At 36.5% G+C, this 19,410-nt stretch overlaps 1 protein-coding gene across 1 annotated transcript; it reads right to left on the reverse strand.

Moving 5' to 3' along the window:
• Positions 1-3,121: 3,121 nt before the first annotated feature.
• LOC109018883 (premnaspirodiene oxygenase-like) lies at positions 3,122-6,863 on the reverse strand. Its single transcript, XM_019001073.2, has 2 exons — positions 5,712-6,863; positions 3,122-4,026 (listed from the first exon to the last, which is right to left on the reverse strand). Exons 1-2 carry the CDS (start codon positions 6,606-6,608, stop codon positions 3,394-3,396), a joined length of 1,530 nt encoding a protein of 509 aa, XP_018856618.1. The 5' UTR covers positions 6,609-6,863; the 3' UTR covers positions 3,122-3,393.
• Between the last annotated feature and the right edge of the window lie 12,547 nt (positions 6,864-19,410).

Raw genomic sequence — 19,410 nt, forward strand, 5'->3', positions numbered from 1 at the left:
AGTCATGCAGAAATTAGGCTTTGCAACAGCTTGGATTGAACTCATCATGCAATGTGTCACCTCAGTATCCTACTCTTTTATTATCAATGGGGTGCCTTAAGAATTTTTCTGTCCAACTCGAGGCATTAGGCAAGGGGATCTCCTCTCCCCATATCTTTTTATTCTGTGCACAGAGGCTCTCAGTTGCCTTCTCAACAAGGCTGAGCAAACTGGTCTTATCACAGGCTTGCCAATTAGAAGGAATCATTTGCACATTAACCATTTATTTTTTGCAGATGACTCACTTCTACTTTGCAAGGAAAATTCAATTGAGTGGAGTAAGCTTTTCTCTCTTTTGGATTCTTATGAAAGAGTTTCAGGTCAAAAATTGAACAAAGAGAAGACCTCTATATACTTCAGCAAGAATACCAAGGACGATACAAGGGAGATAATCACAAGCATAGCTGGGATTAGAGGCACTAGCACCTATGAAAAATATTTGGGCCTCCCAGCACTCGCACATTCTTTCAAAGGAATCATGGACAAGGTGCAAACAAGACTGACCAATTGGAAGGCTAAACTGCTTTCTCAAGTAGGAAAATAAATCTTAATTAAAGTTGTAATACAGTCCATTCCCACGTATAGCATGGGGATTTTCAAGATGCCAAAGTAGTTGGTCCATGATCTCAATAAGCTGGTGAAGAACTATTGGTGGGGGCAGCAAACTCGAGAACAAAAAGTTCACTGGGTTTCCTGGCATTAGATGAGTAAATCTAAAAATACGTAATTTTTATAGGTGACGATTGATTTTTGTTCAGTATCATTGTGAAGAATTTCTGAAAAGTTAAGAAGCCCAGGTAAGCGGGGTTCTTATGCTAGATTTTGCATCAAATAAAATGAAACGAGGTTGCTTTTGAAAATATGCATGTTTGTTTTGAAAAGAAATCAGAAAACAACCTCAGATATATGTTCTGCATATGCATGAAAACTGTATAAGAGAAAGTATTTTCTGTTATGACTGGTGTAGACATAAGCTAATTTTGTACATTATGTTTCTGATTATGCAAAAAGAGCGAATATGAAAATCTAAAAATTTTTATTGTGAATAAATGAAGTTGTTTTGATTTTGTTTATTTCGAACATGTGAAATTATCTGAAGCTATTCAATATTTGGTTTTTGATATGATGTGACATCTAAAAACCTTGGCATGAGATTCTGATTCTGTATTCCGATTAAAGTCTGATTCTGATGGTTCTGTTATGTTCTGATAAGGCTCAACCACGAGTGATAATAGTGGATACGGCCCAGCCAAAGCTAATAATAGTGGCATATGGCCCAACCACGGGTAATAATAGTGGATACGGCCTAACTACAGGTTATAATAATGGATACAGCCCTTCCACGGGTTATAATGGTGATTTATAACCCTATTACGGGGGTTAAACATTGTATACGACCCAACCACGGGTTATAATAGTGGATACGACCCTTCCACGGGTTATAATGGTGGTTTATAACCCTACCACGAGAATTAAACATGGTATCTGTCCTGATGTGATGCTCTGATTGATGAAGATGAGGTTGTAGATTTTGATGTGCCAAAGGGGTTTTTGAATAAGAATGTTTTTTCTGAAAATTTCGCTTTGATATTTTTGTAATATGTTTTGATATTTGCATTCTGAAAGTAAATGTTTTGTTTCTGCATTCTGAACTCTGTGAAAATGCTCATGTTTACATACTAACATATGTTCTCTACTCACTGAACTGTTGATAACTCACTCCTTATCTTCACAATATTTTTTAGATAATTTTAATGCATAAACTGAAAGTCAAGAGTAAGGTTTGATGATCATAGAGGAATAAGTGCTAGAGGGTATAAGTTTATTGGAGAGTCTTATTTAATAAGTTTATGATTTTATGTTATTTGATATTTGGAGTTCTAGATATTTCTAAATATTTATAGAGTTTTTAAATTATCTCATTGAGGTGTTTTTTTCTTTTTTTTGTATCTTGGTAGAGGAATATATATTTTGATTTAAATAAATGGATTTGTACTTTTTGAAAATATTGGAGTATTTCAAATATGTTATAGAAGTTGAACTTAGGTTATAATAGCTAACTCTCCGAACCTATGAGAACGAGACATTACACTATTGCAAGACATTAATGCAACTGAGAGAAACTTCATCTATTATATCTCTCATCTTATCTCACACGTGATGTTTTATTAAGTTATGCATAATAAGTTCAGATATGACAACAAAGTAGATGATTAGTCACCATCACATAATTAATCAAACGGAAAATGATAGTACAAATCTTAAATATCTTATCAAATTTCTCCATTCATATAAATATATATATATTTAATAATTAAGAAAGTAATTATTAATAAAAAATTTATATATATTTTTTATTAATTTTTTCTTCATAGTTTAGAATGTTTAAAAAATACTTAAAAAATCAAAAAACTAATTTGCACTGGTGTGCATATTAATTTGGGTGGACATTTGTGCACCCTAGCATTGTCCCTTGTCATTATATATATAACGGAGAACACAGAGTTTAAGTTGACATCACCAATTATTGGATAAGTCTAATTATTGAGATGATGAGCCTTATCCAATAGAGTAATTTTATGAATCAGCCTACACTCTTCACACACTATACATTTAATTTTTTTTTTTTTTAACTCAATAAGTTTGGATTCGAAGATGACTTGAGATGACTTGAGATGAGCTGAGATGAGCTGAGATGGATTGTGAATAGTAATGAGATGAGTTGTGAATAGTAGTGAGATTTATGAGTTAAAGTTGCTGAATAGTAATGAATAGTAGTGAGATGAGTTGAGATGAGTTGAGATGAGCTGAGATAACTTGTGAATCCAAACAAGCCCTTAAGTGTGTTGAGTGTGTGATAAATAGTAGGCTGATGCAAATATTTTTCCTATCCAATAACAGGTGATCATTATCTACGGAGTTGTATAGAAAACCAAATTCAAGGTCCATAGAGCAATTTCCTGTTTGTTTTGTGACTACTTGCTCATGCTGTCAGATCTTTACAGAGGCGCGCTGCTAATACACAATCAGAATAGGAGGCCAGGCGAAATTTGGAGTTGGGAACTAACGTGAAGGCAACCAATTACCATTAATCTCAAAAGATCACGTAAGATTAAAACCTTGCCAGGGCATGCAGATACATTATTCACTTTTACAATCCTTCATGAAAGATGAATTTTTCCAGCAATCAACACTAAAGATTCTTCAAGAAAATACTCTCTGGAATACACTTCTAACTTATAGTACAGCGATTAATTAAACGTGGTGAAGGGTAAAATCCTGGGAGTTCGATATCAACGGATTATGTGATATAATACCTCCTTCATTTTCCAGATCGTGTAGTGAGCCTGGAAGTCAGCCGCGGGATTCGTCAAGTGAAGGAGTAAATGCAGTTGCAATCAAATACAAGGGCTTTTTCCTCGCGGCAACAGCACCAACGGTTTCACTCATGTCCAGATCCTCTGGTTTCGTCCTGCCTGGGAGTTCCCAATCGAAATGATACAGCAGCTGAGTAAGAGGAAGTTCAACATTCGCAAGACCAAATGATATTCCCGGGCACATCCTCCTCCCTGCACCAAAAGGGATATATTCAAAGCTATTCCCTCTGAAATCAGTTGAACTACCAGCAAACCTCTCTGGCATGAAACTCTCAGCATGATTCCAATATACAGGATCTCTTGCAATTGCCCATGCATTTATGATGACTTTAGTTTTGACGGGTATCTCATATCCATCAATTTCGCATGGCTCTGTGCATTCTCTTGGGATTAACAAGGGAAGAGGTGGGTGTAACCTCAGAGTTTCTTGAATCACTAACTTTAAGTAACTTAGATTCCCAACGTCTTTTTCATGGATCTTTTTCTTTCCTCTGAAGACTTGTCTTATCTCAGCTTGTGCCTTCTCCAGAACTGTAGGGTTCCTCATCATTTCTAACATACCCCAAACAACTGTGGTTGATGAAGTATCAGTTCCGCCAGCAAACATGTCCTGGAATGAAGTTGGAAATATTCACAGATTGTTCTTAAGAAAAGAGAAATATTAATGACAACAAATGTGAATGAACCCAAGAATTACTTGGGATTCAACTCTAGAATGATAGCAGATATACTCAAGAATTAAGGGGAGGAGTATAGTTGAGAGTATTAGTCTTACCCAGCAGATGGTTCATTGCATCAATAAAACAGTGCGTGGTGGAAACGTTATTCTCAAAATTGATAAGGCGAAAGCTTATGATAGTGTGGATTGAGAATTTTTGTTTCATGTGCTGGCAGGTTTCTATTTCTCTAAGGTGGTGTGTAATTTGTTTCGACAATGTGTCACAATGCCTTGGTATTCTGTGGTGATGATAGTGTATCGATCCAAAGGTTTCTTTAAAGGGGGTTGTGGAAGGGAGGAGCTGGAAGGATATGGTGGAAGCTGTATGGTTTTGTAGAGCATCTCGGAAGTCTCAAGCGAGTCAGCTGCTTAGCCTGTTGCCGGAAATAATCATTTGATGATGAGGAGATGTAGAGCTCGTATGGAAGGCATTGCAGATTCTGTTGATAAGGTATGGAGATATATTTTGTTCTGGGCTGCTCGAATTGGGGAGAAGTTAAGTGCTGGACGGTGTCTTTCCCGTAGAGATGAAGAAATTTTTGTAGCTTTGAATATCCCTTTTAAACAGACGAAGCGGAAGCCTCCAAAACTGGTGTACTGGAGGAAGCCGGAGGAAGGTTGGATTAAGCTCAATATGGATGGCTGCAGTCATGGGAACCCTGGTTGTGCAGGTGCTGGTGGTGTGCTGAGTATTGAAAATACTCAGAAACCAACGGTTACTAAGCCTTACATGGAAACCCAGCCACACATGGAAACAAAGATACCCAACGGCTAAATACAAAGATGGCAACTCATCTACTTTCCAATTCTTCCTCATTTGTAACGTTACACTATTTTACACATATGTACGGTAATTATATATAGTGAAAGGCTCTCCAATATACTCTCACGCTTTGTGAGACATTGTGTCAAACAGCTTGTGTATGGTTGGGTTTCCATGTGTGGCTGGGTTTCCATGTAAGGCTTAGTAGCCGTTGGTTTCTGAGTATTTTCAATACTGAGGAACATGGAAGCAAAACTGTTATGTGCTTTTGCAGTTTCAGTGGGGACAGGTTCGAATAATCTTCGACAGGTTAAAAGACTGGGAGCATCTCGTGTGATATTGGAGCTTGATTCTTTGGTTGTGGTGAACTGGATCAAAGGAGCACCTTGTAATCTCTGGTGTGTAGAAGATTATTGGGACGAAATCATTGATATGTTAAATCTGATCGTTTATCGTGTGCAACATGTTTATCGCTAGGGGAATAGCCCGGCGGATTATTTGGCACGTATGGGTGCCGAGATCTTGGGATAACATAATGGAGTACTTGCCGCTGGCGATGAGAGGTTTGTTGAGAATGGATTATTTGGGTTTGCCGTATTTTAGATTGTCATGCTTAAAAAAAAAAAAAAAGTTATTCTATATTTTATTTTGGTGAGTGGGTTTGAATTTTATGATTATATATATGTACGTCCAGATATCCGAATCCGATTGTAATAACGATGTTTTTCTATTATTAGTGAGGACTATAATAACATTGGATCCTCTTCCCTTAAAAAAAAAGAGTATAAAAATGATAGCAGATATACACACTAACCCAGATGACAGCCTTTATGTTCTTAGCTGTAATGGGGACCTCAAGACCGCTACTTTGCTGAAGGCGCAAAAGATAGTCAACAAGATCTTCCTGCCCCGGTTCAACCTCGCTGATAGCTGCACTCTTCTGGTTCTCCTTGTGCTCATGGATGATGTTCTCCAAGATCTTGTCAAGCTTCCGATGTATCTCCTCTACTTTAGTTCTCGTTCCAGTAATCACACGAAGAAATTTCTGTGAAGGAAAGAAATCGGGCAAGTCAAAGCCTCCTGCTGCGGATATTGCTTCCCTAGTCAACGATATAAATACATCAGAATCTTTGCATTTGCTACCAAAAGCTGCCTTGCATACGATGGTACTTGTTAAAGAATAAATCTTTTCTGTAAAATTGATCGTTGATCCTGAAGATAAGCGGATGGACTCGATGAGATTACCAACCTCAACTTCTCGAAGAGAAGAAAAGGATTGGACCCTCTTGGCACTCAGGAGTTCCATGACGCAAACTTTTCGCATTTGCCTCCAGTAATCACCGAATGGAGAAAGGACAATGTCTGAGCCATCATAGGTCAAAGTCTTGGCAGCAAAAACTTCTTGCCTCTTCCCCAAGGCGAGGTCATGAGTCTGTAAGAACTCTCTGGCTATCCTGGGGGATGTCGCCACAACTGCAGATACTTCACCCAGTTGCAGGTGCATGAGCGGTCCATATTTTCCAGCCAGTTCCCGTAGAGCATGGTGTGGTAGGGATCCAAACAAGTTGTGCAAGTTCCCAATAAGTGGTAATTTCCTGGGTCCCGAGGGCAATTTCTGAACTTTGGATGATCTTCTGCATCTCTTTAGGAGCCAAATCAAAGGAAGGAGGAGGAGGAAAGTGGTGATGAGAGGCAATGAATATTGGAGCATAATGGAAGAAACGTGGGAAAGATGCGATTTTTCTTCTAGTTTCTTTCACTATAGTCCCAAAGTTATAGTTTCTCCACGAGCCGACTGGTGAAATGTCGACTTTTTTAATTTTGTTTTATGGAAAGATCATTGATGCAGTCGGCAGTGACCCAGACGGACGATGGGAGAAGAATGTAATACACTGTATTAACACAATTATTGCATTCCGATGATTGATTAGTTTACATATATGTAAAACATTGGACCAAGAACACGGTTAATCTATTTAACACCTATTTTCGTAGCGAATTATGTTGTTTTTATTGGGCCACGTCATCTTACTGTGTATTAATCTTATCGTAAATTTCATAAAACATGATTTGGATTCTAAGATGACTCGAGATGAGTTGAGATGGATTGTGAATAGTAATGAGATTTGTGAGTTAAAGTTGCTGAATAGTAATGAATAGTAGTGAGATGAGTTGAGATGAGCTGTGAATACAAACGTCTCCTAAAGGATTTTAATCATCTCAGCATTTGTTAAAAGGTTTTCTTGTATTGTTTATTTTCATATTTATTATTAGCAAATTCAGTGCGGAGAGTATACTTAATAAATGTTTATATTGTTGGTTTTTCAACTTATAAATAATTAAAATATTTGATGTAAAGTGAAAATAATGTAAACTATTATTATTGTTCAATGTATCAGTTCGGTTATCTAGATTTAAATAAAAATGTGTCTTGATACTTGAACCAATGTATGTCTCTTTAGGGATATGAGCCTTAACCGTTTTCGAACCAAACAAAGAGTTGTGTCCTTTGGTGAATTAAAAATTTTTTCAATATTCATTCTCTAAGAGAAAATCTACTCTTCGTCCGGTTTTTCTATCACACTCCACACGAAAGCTGATGTGGCAAATCCGGTTTACTTACATTCCGGGTCAGTAGCTAAATCCCTATCCTCTCTCCCCCCGTGAATCCCTAGGGAAAAATCTCCCTTCCCATGACGATTTCATCTTCCTCAGAACTACTTTCCGCGTGAGTCCCCAGTTTCTAATTTTCCATTTTCATGCTATAGCCATGGGAGCTTGGATGGTTTAAGCGTGCTGCATGGTTTTTTAGCTGGAGCCCGCATGGTTTTTTAGATGGAGCTCAAGGGCCATTCATTCCATCTCAATGGATGGTTCTAGAACACTAGGCGTTGATCTACAAATGCATAACTGCAAATATGCATGTACCATATAATCTACTCATCCCAATTAGAAAATGCCTTGATTCTTTTGGGTTCTCTACTTTTCTAGGGGTTCTAAGATCCATGTAAGTTTTTTGACCCTTTGCTCATGATTTCTATGTGATTTTGGAGGTGATTTTTGAGCTGGGTTTAAGTGCTTTGACCATTTGCTTATGATTTCTATACGATTTTAACAGTGATTTCTGAGATAGGTTTTCTATTTTCTATTTTCTATTTTTTGGTCGGTTCTTACTCTTGTCGACGGCACCAGATGGCTGCATTCGGAGGACGAGCAATGCGACGAAACTGTGTGAAAGAGAGAAACTTAGACGGGGGTGGGGGGTTGGGGGAGGGAGGGAACGCGGGGAGAGGGAGAATTGTATTTTGATTTCATTTGGTTCTATTAAACTCCAAAATGAGCGTTTCATATATAAAAAAAAAAAAAAGAAAAGTCCAGGTCAGCTGGTGTGCGGAAGTTGCGACACAGTAGGTAGTTGTATAGAATCTCTCATTCTCTAATATTTGATAAGTTGTGACTTCTCAAAAGTACTCATTCATTTAAGTTGTAACTTTCACAAGCACCATTTCATTTATGTGATGTGACTTTTCACATGTACCTTTTCATTTAAATAAATTGTGACTTTTCACAAGTGTCTTTTTACATGTAGCCTTTCATTTAAATAAGTTGTGACTTTTCACATGTGCCATTTCATTCTCTATAAATAGAAAACCCTACCCACAAATTCATTAACTCCAAATTCTCTATAAAAATTAGAGAAACACTTAATCCTTCTTTTGTCTTTATTTTTTTGGGTTTTGGCTATTTTATATCGGGTTTGAAGATCTCATTTTGTGTGCACCGACGAGGAGATTAACGGGAACCGACGTTGTTGTATTTTGGGAGTAGACTGTCAAGAAGCCTAGTGCATCTTTAAATTTGGAGGCGGCGAAATTTACTCTAAAGAAAATGTCTATCATAACGTGTCTCAACACCGGGTTCTCTCTTTCAAATTTATTCTTGTTATTTTACATATTCTCTAATTTATAAAACATTTCAAAATATATTCCCAACATATATGACCTAATTTGATTTAGAAGATAAATTTTAAAATTTGAATGTTATAAATAAAATCTTTTATAATTTAAGTGATGTGAATGTGTGATCTACTCACCAATTTAATTGAAGAATAGTACTTTAGATACTTCACCCAGTTGCAGGTGCATGAGCGGTCCATCTTTTCTAGCCAAATCTCGGAGAGCATGGTGTGGTAGGGATCCAATCAAGTCGTGCAAGTTCCCAATAAGTGGTAATTTCTAGGGACCCGGCTGCAATTTCTGAACTTTGGCTGATCTTATGTATCTCTTTAAGAGCCAAATCAAAGGAAGGAGAAAGAGGGAAGTGATCAGAGCCAAGGAATAATATTGGAGCATCATTGAAGAAAGGTTAGAAAGAAAGTGATTTTTCTTCTGATTTCTTTCACTATGGTCCCACACATGCAGTTTCTCCACGAGCCGGTTGCATTACAGTTATTGATTAGTTTATATATTATCGATCTTAACAGCAGTTGATACGAGATTAATTACCTATATAATTTTTAAGTGTAATATTACATACAGTCATAAAGTGTGTAAATATCGTACAGTCACTTTAAAAAGAAATAGAATCTATTATTAAAAAATTATTATTTTTCAAGTAGATCCTGTATTTATTCACATCTTTCAAAATGATTACATAACGTTTGCACACTCACGATTGTAATGATCATTTTTTAATTTTTAAAATTAATTATTTTGTTTTTGTTGGGGCACGTCATCTTATTGGGTATTAATCTTATCTTAAACTTTTAAAATAACATGATGATTTGAATTTAGGAAATCTATGAATAATAGTGAAAAAGTAATAATAAAAGATGAGAGCTTTAAACACAAAATATTTTCTTAAGCAATAAGTAAAAAAGAAAACTAAAACAAAATAAAATGCCTATCGGGCCAAAAAAGGGGAGTCCAAATCGGACTCCCTAGCATTTTTCTTATAAAAATTTCAATATACGGTTATCTGGATTGTAACTAAATATTCGAATTTATCAAAAAATATTTTAAAGATGAGAGCTTTAAACACAAAACATTGTAATTTTATTTATAAAATAAATTTTTGTTTTAAATGTGAAACCCTGTTAGGGATACCGAGTATAATCTGGAAGCGACATAATTGTGAATTATTAGGATTTTTAATCATTTAAAACTCTTGCCACTTTCAATTCCAAATCTTTTGTTATTATAAAATAAGACATTACAATTTCGTTGAGCTTCAATTAATTTGCGCATAACGAAGTTTCAGCTTCAAAATATTTTCCCTAAGCAAACAAATTAATTAATGACACCTTAGTTTACATGTTTATAACATATAATTATTTACGGAATAGAGGCGCCTTGTTATGGAAAATGTACGTCCCCTATTATATTTGTAAATTTTATATTTTAAAATATTTTAGAATTACTCGAAATATTTTATAACATACAATGATGCGATAATTCTAATATTTGTTTTGATCAAGCTCATCCACGTTAGCAGCAGCTTGCACATTATGTCATGCACAGCATAAGAGGGAAGCTTTTTAATTAGAAAGTCTGATTATTTGAAATATTATCTCATGCACCGCCGTTGGGAATTAATGAGATTGGACCATGAACATACATGTAAGAAAATATGAGAAGACCAAAATCAACAAGCAAGATGAGTACCTTCAAATCCAAAGATCTGACACCAATCATGAATGCCTAAGTTGACCAATGTAACATCCCGTAATCCGATGGCGGAGAGTTACTTCTTGTCACTTAAAATTATAACTCACAGTATAGATATAAACTTTAAATTTTCGATGACACAAAACTTATTGTTTCAAATCAACTACTTCAATAAAACTAATCTAAGACACCACAAAATCTCATTATAATCATCAGCCTTCTAAAATATTAAGTCAACAAAACAAAACAAATTTACTAAATAAACTCTCTAATAATCAAAATGTCCTCTTTGTACTTAATCCTCTATGCTTACATAGCCATGCCCATGCTTTCTATTTTTTTAACCTTAGTCGAAACATTCAAAATATCTAAAAATATTATGGATATAAGATGTGAGTTATCAACAATTCAGTAAATAAAGAAAATATACTAGTTCGTAAACATGAGCCATTTACATAGTACATAATGCAGAACAAAAAATTTTTAGTTTTTGAATGCAGAACAAAACATGTTATCATATCAGAGCGATAATTTCAGAAGTATTCATATACAAAAAGTCTTTTAGCATGTCATAATTGAACATTATCATAACAGAACAAAGACATCATATCATAACAGAGACTATGTTTAACCTCCGTGATAAGGTTGTGCTATCCTCGGTGGCTAAATTTTGCAGAAACAGAAGTGAATCTTCCCCTTATCATTCTCAAAGGCACGAGTGTGCACACATGAAAGATCACACAGAAAAACTATTTTGTTTCCAAAGTGGGTAAACATAAACAAAAATGTTGGTACTAACACAAAAATAGAATAAAAAATATTGGATCAGAACCATAAACAGAATCAAAATGTCATGTCAAAGGTTTTCAGATGTCAGATTCATGCCACATCATATCATAATAGAGTGCTGAACAAATTCAGATCATTTTCACATATTCAAAATGGATTTCAAGCATCTTCACACAGCCATGCACAAATTTTCAGATTTTATATTCGCTCTTTTTGCACAGTTTAGAAGTAGAATGTAAAAAATTTGCTCATGTCTATATCAGTCATGAAAAAAAATACTTTTTTTGTTTTATACAAATTTCATGATCAAATAACCAAGGTTGTTTCAAGTTTCTTTTCAAAACAAAACATGCATATTTCTCATAAATCAACCTCAGTCCATTTCTTTTTTATGCAAAGTCTAGCATAGAAATCCCCTTACTTGGACTTTTTAACATCTCTAAACTTTTCACAACTGTGCAAAATGAATATCAATCGTCACCTATATAGAATACTATACGTTACTAAAATTCTATAAAGATGTGCTAAAATTCTCCAATTAAATGGATACATACTATGGAAATAACTTTAATATTTATTTTGTTATATATCAAAATTAATAGATACTAATATTATTTAAATTCTATAATAACCTATCTACACTTTCAATTTACAACGTAATAAAATAATTATATCAACTTCAATTAATGTAAACAACGAAAAATCGTTTAGTAAAATAGACTTAAATTAGATTTAAAGTTTTTTTTTATATATATAAGAAAGATAGGGCCACATGTCCAATAGTGACCCCTCCTCAATTTATTTATAGACCTTCATTTATGGCAGAGGAATATCGTGGTTACATATTCAGCATCTGGGGGTTTACATAAAGCCAAAACCCAGCATGCAAAAAAAGGACCATCCTATAAAAAAAAAAACAAAAACAAAAACAAACCTTAATACCCCGGACAAAGAAAACTCTAAACAATTCTCAAATTTGGCAAACCACACCGATCCAGTCACAAAATTCCTTTAAGCATATGAGGAATATTTTCTTGAGTAAACTCTTCAGAACTTCCACTACTACCCAGTCTCACAAGCCAATTTGTCGCAGAATTTCCTTCTCGAAAAACATGTTGATACTGCACATTCATCCCAATGAGAAGACATTTGATTTCTTCCCAAAAATCTTCCAAATACCAAACATTACATCGACCTTCTTTAAGCCAGTTAACAATCAAGAGTGAATCCAACTCAAGGACAATATTATTAATACCATATAACTTACAACGTCACAAGCCAAGAAGAAGCGCCATCAACTCAGCGCGAGTATTAGAACCAATGTCAGTATATGCAGCAAACGCAAACTGAGTAATGCCCTCATGATTACGTAACGCGCCTCTTGCACCAGATTCACCTGGATTATTAAGACTATTACCATCCACATTTACTTTAAACCATCCTCGATTTGGCTTATGCCAAGAAATTGCATGCACCTGTTTTGGATGAGCTTGAATAATTGGCAGCTGTAGCTCTTGCAAAATAGTCATATCCTATTTATTCATCGGTCAGAAACTCTCAATCTACTACCAACCCAACCAATCCAGTATTTAACAGACTTCCATAAAGCATCAAAATGCCCCTGACCGCCTTCCATTTGAGCAGAGCACCTCCATGACCACAAACTCCAAATTATAATCAATGGAACCAAACCAATCAAGTTACCGACCTGAGAGGATTTTTTTGTTCTTTTAAACCATGTTTCCACCGTTTGAATCCAAGATCTATTAGACACGTACGGAATACCCAAAAAATTAGAGCAAGTCTTCCATAGTTTCGAAGCAATTCTCCCCCATATAAAACATGATTTAAATCCTTAAAAGCACCTTCTTCACAACATTCACATTTGGAAACCACAGGAATACCAAGGTGCCTTATACAATCAACTACACTCAAACTATGTGAAAAAGCTTTCCACATTGCCACGAAGAATTTCTTAGGCAAAGCCAAATGCCAAATCCATTCCGACCATTGTCGTTTTGGAGCAACTACACAAACTAAATCCCAAGCATTCGATGAAGTAAATCTGCCATCCGAGTTACCCAACCATATTAAAATATCAGAACCATTTTTGGTACCCCTATCTTAGACAAAATCTTGTCCAATAATTCGCGCCCCACAAGACGCACCAACAAATACACATCCTAGCTGTCTTCGAGCATACATTCTTTAATCTTCAAATTCGGAAAATCCACAATTCTGAGTTCATCACATATCAGGCTTGGCTCAATCCATTTATCTCTCCAAAAAGAAATGTTACCTTCTTTAACAAACCAAGTTGAGTGCCGAAGTACAATAGGGATCGAGTCCAAGATTATCTTCCAAATTCGGGTCCCCTTTAACAGATTGACTAAAGAGATGTGTTGCGCCTTCACATACTTGGCCTTAAAAAAATTAGTCCACAAAGAATTTTATGTGAGAAGTTTCCAAGCAAACTTAAGATGCAAGGATTTTTTAACATCATTAAGACTACGAAGTCCCACTCCGCCTTCATCGACTGGTTTACACAATAAATCCCATTTCACCCTCTTTTTTTTTTTTGGCTTCCCTTCCATCGAGCCCCAAAACAATGTGCTAAACAACAGATTAATCACAACAAGAACAAACTTCGGGGCATGTAACATTGCTAACAAATGAAACATGCTTTAAGAGTAATAACAAATGGAAGATAAAAATTGCATCTTTCATCCCTCTATTTTCTTTCTTATTTTTATAATCAAATCCTCTAGGTACAAGGACTTCATACGACCAGAAATAATAGGCACACCCAAGTATTTAACATGAAAACTCCCAACCATGATGCATGTCATGGATAAAATTTCTCGTCTTTGAGACGAATAAATTTTTGAAGAAAAAAAAATAGAGGATTTCTCTGCATTAACAACCTGTCTCGACCAGCTGGCATAGACATTAAGCGTATCTCTTATCATTTTAACATACATTTTTCCGCCATTAGGAAAAATCACCATGTCATCTACATAAAGTAAATGAGAGATCAAAGGGCTAGAACATGGTTGGGAAAATAAACCTATCTGACCATCCTGAAACTTACAACGTAACAACCTCGTGAATACTTCCTCAACAAGAATAAATAAGGAGAAATAGGATCTCCTTGATGAAGACCCCTTTCACCCTTAAAGAAACATTTTGCTGTACCATTCATTACCATCGAATACCAAGTAGTACCGACACATTATTTAATGAGATGACAAACATGAACAGAAAACCCAAATGCATGCAAAACTTGGAATAAAAAGTTCCAATCAACCGTATCATAAGCCTTAGCCATGTCAATCTTCATCATAATATTACCTCCTTTCACCGGCTTGTTAATATCATGAATCAGTTCTTGAGTAAGACTAATATTTTCAAATATACATCTTCCTGGCAAAAATGCACCTTGCTCCATAGAAATTAATCGACTCAAGACAGACATAAGTCTTCCAACCAATAATTTAGAGCAAATTTTATAAACCACTGAGCATAAGTTTATTGGTCTAAATTTATCAAATGATGAAGAATTGGGAACCTTAGGAATTAAAACAAGGCATGAAGAAGTATAATACCTGGGAAGAGATAACCCCAAGAAAAATTCCCTCACAGCCTCCAGAGGCTCGGGTTTCACCAGAAACCAGCAGTGACGGAAAAAACCTGACCCAAAGCCATCAGGGAATGGACTACTATTGACCGGAATTGAGAATAAAACATCCTTAATTTCCTGTTCTGAAGGGCAAGTATATTAAAATAATATTAAAATCTTATTATTTACTACTAAAATTAGTTGTAAAATACTTAGTAATTTAATTTGAATCCATAAGTATTTTCTATATAAATTCTTATACTTAAAACAAAGCCCACACAAAGTTTAATATAAAAATCAGGCCCAACATGGAAACATCCTAATGACAAGGGCGTTTAGGGAATTAATCATAAACATGCATGGCTCATTGTGAAGGCTGGAAAAACAAGAAAATCTGAAAGAGTAATACTAAATATAGTCGTAGAGTGCACAAGCGCCGGGTAATATTTTTGAAAAATAGTGGGGTCTACTATTAAAAAAATTTCTTTTTCATGTGGGTTTCATATTTATTTACTTTTTTCAAAAAGATTGCATGATACTTGCATATTCCACAATTGCAAATATCATTTCTTAATTTGAAATTACAAACCTCCAGACTAAATCCATGCGACAAGAGGAGAGTCCATACTCACCGAGAGAAAAGGGGACACGTGACGGAGCAGGCAACTGGGCTGGCTAAGGACTAAGGCAGTGGTGGAAGTTTCTGTGAGAGAGCGGTGGCTTAAGGGGTTGCTTAAGGTGATAGTGGGTGCTCCTGACGGGGAACAAAGTGCTCTATTTTTGACAAGGAGAAACAGGGGCCTCCTAGATGTGTGATGGTGGCTTAGGGTTCATGGTGTAGGGTGGCAACGATGTGGAGAAGCTTTAGCAATAGAGGCGCTTGCTCTATTTTCGTGCGGTGAAACATAGGCTCTCGATGGTTTACAGAGGGTGGATAGTGGTGGTGCAAGGCAGTGGTTTACGGTTCCTGCTTCCAATTAAGGGTGGTGGTGGCGGTAGATGTTAGAAAGTTGAATAAAAGAGAGTGAAAGTGGATAAATTGCAATTCTCATTCATCATGCCGCAAAGGCTCTATACATTGCTGAAATATATACAATTCAATGTCGCTTCTAGACCTAGAAAAAGGAATCAAAGAATATTCAAATCTGTTACAATATACAGCTGTGTACTAACTAATTCTGGTGTAGCCGTGCAAGCCAGCAAGGAGAATATTCCATTTAGCTTCTAGAACAGTAGTCCCAATCCTCTGTGGCTAGGTTGCAACTGCAGACTTCTTCAGGCCTCTGGTACAGGGGAAATCGTGGGCCTCCTTTGTATTTCATTGTGCAATTCTTGAGACTCTCCCTCAAGATGGACCCATCTTAGACAATAACGAGTGAAAAAAAGGCGTTGTTAAGGCCTTACTAAATATATCTGCTAGCTGAAATTTTGAAATCACATGAACTAGTTTAATGATACCTGCCAACCCCTTTTCTTGAACAAAATGACAGTCTAATTCTACATGCTTTGTCCTTTCATGAAATATGAGATTTTTAGTGAGGTGTATTGCAGACTGGCTATCACAATACAACAGGGCAGGTTGTGAATGCTTTATGTTAAAATCCTCTAGAAGAGCTTTCAACCAGACAACTTCACAGCTTTTATATGCTAGAGCCCTATATTTTGCCTCAGCCGATGACCGAGACACCACAGCTTGTTTCTTAGATTTCCAACTAATCAGAGAATCACTAATAAATACACAAAAATGAGTTATAGATCTTCTCGTTTCAGGGCAAGCTACCCAATCCGAGTTACTGTATCCTTTAAGACGCAAGGAACACTTTGAAGAGAATGAGATTCATTGGCCTACTGAACCTTTAAGATACTTAAGTATCCTATGAGCTGTGAGAATATGAGTGTGAGTAGGTTTATCCATGAACCAACTAAGGATACCAACCGAGTATGTGATATCAAGCCTTGTAATGCTCAAGTAAATAAGCCTTCCTATTAATCTTCGATAACCAATAATATCCAAGAGAAACTCCCCAGAAGCATGTGTTAATTTGTGGTTTGAGTCCATCGGAGTGGTTACAACCTTATAGTCAAGTAACCCAGCACTCTCAATAATCTCCAAAGCATATTTTCTTTGACATATATGAATGCCATCCATTGATCTTGCAACCTCTAATACCAAAAACTTTTTAAGGATCCCGAAGTCTCAGATTTTAAACTGATCATGCAAGTAAGCTTTCACAAAGTTAATGGCAACCAAACTACTACTTCCCAAGATGATGTTATCAACGTATACTAGAAGGGCCACAAAACCATCCTTGTCACTCCTAGTGAACAATGAATAATCTGATTTTGACTAACAAAAACCAGCAACAACAGTGAGGCAGTGAATTTTTCATTCCATTGCCTTGAGGCTTGTTTCAAGCCATATAAGGATTTGTGAAGCTTGCATACCAATTTCTTTCTCTCGGATTGGGAATCCCCCTTGAGCTGAAAACCAGGTAGAAGCTCCATGTAAATCTCCTCATTGAGATCACTATGGAGGAATGCATTATGAACATCCAATTGTTTTAAATGCCAATGATAAATAGCAGCAAGAGCAAGAAACAACTTGACAGCAGTCATTTTAGCTACAGGGCTTAAAGTCTCTTGATAATCGAAGCCCTCTCGTTGAGTATACCTTTAGCCACCAGCCTTGCCTTATTCTTATCTACAATACCATCTGATTTCAACTTCACTTTAAACACATACTTGCTGCCTATTGCTTTCTTACCAGTAAGGAGATGAGTAATTGACCAAGTGCCATTGTGCTCAAGAGCCTTAAGTTCGTCAGCAATAGCATCGCGCCAATGGTCATACAAAGCAACCGTTTCATAACTTTTAGGTATAGATGTGTGTGTGAGAGATAGTGCATATGCTTGGTGAGAAGGAGAGAGGAGTGAATAAGAAAGAGTGTGGTTTAAAGGGTGAGCTGTGGTGCCCTCGACCCCCACGTGTTATTTTAGTGGAGTTCGTGATACCGATATAATGACCATAGGGATCATGCACCCCAACGACCAGTGCTTAGAGTGTGTACATCGTGCAATAAGTGTACAAAATAATATTCGCAGTGGAGAAATAAAAAGGTATTTCTTTATTAAGTACCAAAATTGTTCAAAAACAGTAAAGTAACTTTACAAGGATTAAATAGTCATCCGATAGATAAATTAAAGACAGTAAATAACATAAGGGAAACAAATCCTATAACGCTGAACAGTAACTCAGCAATTCAAACCTCCGGCGGAGTTGATCCCTCAGGCTCATACTCAGCCTCTGCGTCAGACTCTACGGCACCATAAGACGGAACCGTAGGATAAAATATCACAATGAGATTATGACATCTCAGTAAGTAATTAACCGAAATAACATCCAAGAGATATATAAAAAATAACACGCGTCCCCATACAGACATAATCCACATAAAACAACACCATATGTTCTTTTTCCCAAAATACCATTTTTAACCACTCACGCCAAAAATCCCATTTTCGGTCCAATCATAACTATTAATTAAAAAATAATGCGCAACGGTCTCCCCTATAGATCGTCCACACGACCTAGCTCTCATCGTCACATCACGGGTAACGTCCGTGCATGAGATTTCGTAACGAGCGATGCCCAGTTCCCGGCCCAGCGCACATGGCCAAGCATCCTCTAACCTCGCCAGCCAAAAGGTTACGGAATTGGTACGAGAGCGTTACCGTCTCGTCCGTTCTCGTCGTCGCCCTGCGACAACTCAGGGGACGTCACGTCAGTCTGTTACGCTCCCGAGTGACCAGAGGAGCTCCATCGAGATAATGCCTCATCTCGACTTGGGGTCGTGATACACACGCACCCACACAATTAATAACAACAGTTTCAATTTCCAACAGACAACGTGACATCACCGCACAATTTAATAAAAATGATAAATATACATTTCACAATTTATTGGAATACACATTTAAATATTTCTTTTACAAAATCTTAACAAATACAGAAATACAGTTTCACATCTACACGCGTATCCCGTCCTCCAATCCGGCCCAATGCCCAACACCAAATCCAACCATAACCACAACCCAACATTTTAACGGCCCAAGGCCCAATTTCCAACACACCAACAGTTACAACCCAACGCTTCAACAGCCCATGGCCCAAATCCAACAGATCAGTACAATCAATAGTTACAACAGAAACTACAGTTTACAAAATACAATTACAACAATTATATTATAAAATTGGAAAATTACATACACACGAAGATAGGAAAAATTCTGGAAGATCGTGCAAAATAAGGTGTTGCCAAAAGTGGCGGCACACGGTGGAGCTCACGGCAAGTACAAAAATTCACCAAGAAGCCGAGTAGAATTTTCAAATTTTAAGAACAAACCGAGCACGGCACAACTCTAAGAGCTCTCGGATTTAAC

This window comes from Juglans regia, chromosome 3 (assembly GCF_001411555.2).
Source record: "Juglans regia cultivar Chandler chromosome 3, Walnut 2.0, whole genome shotgun sequence".
Taxonomy (NCBI): domain Eukaryota; kingdom Viridiplantae; phylum Streptophyta; class Magnoliopsida; order Fagales; family Juglandaceae; genus Juglans; species Juglans regia.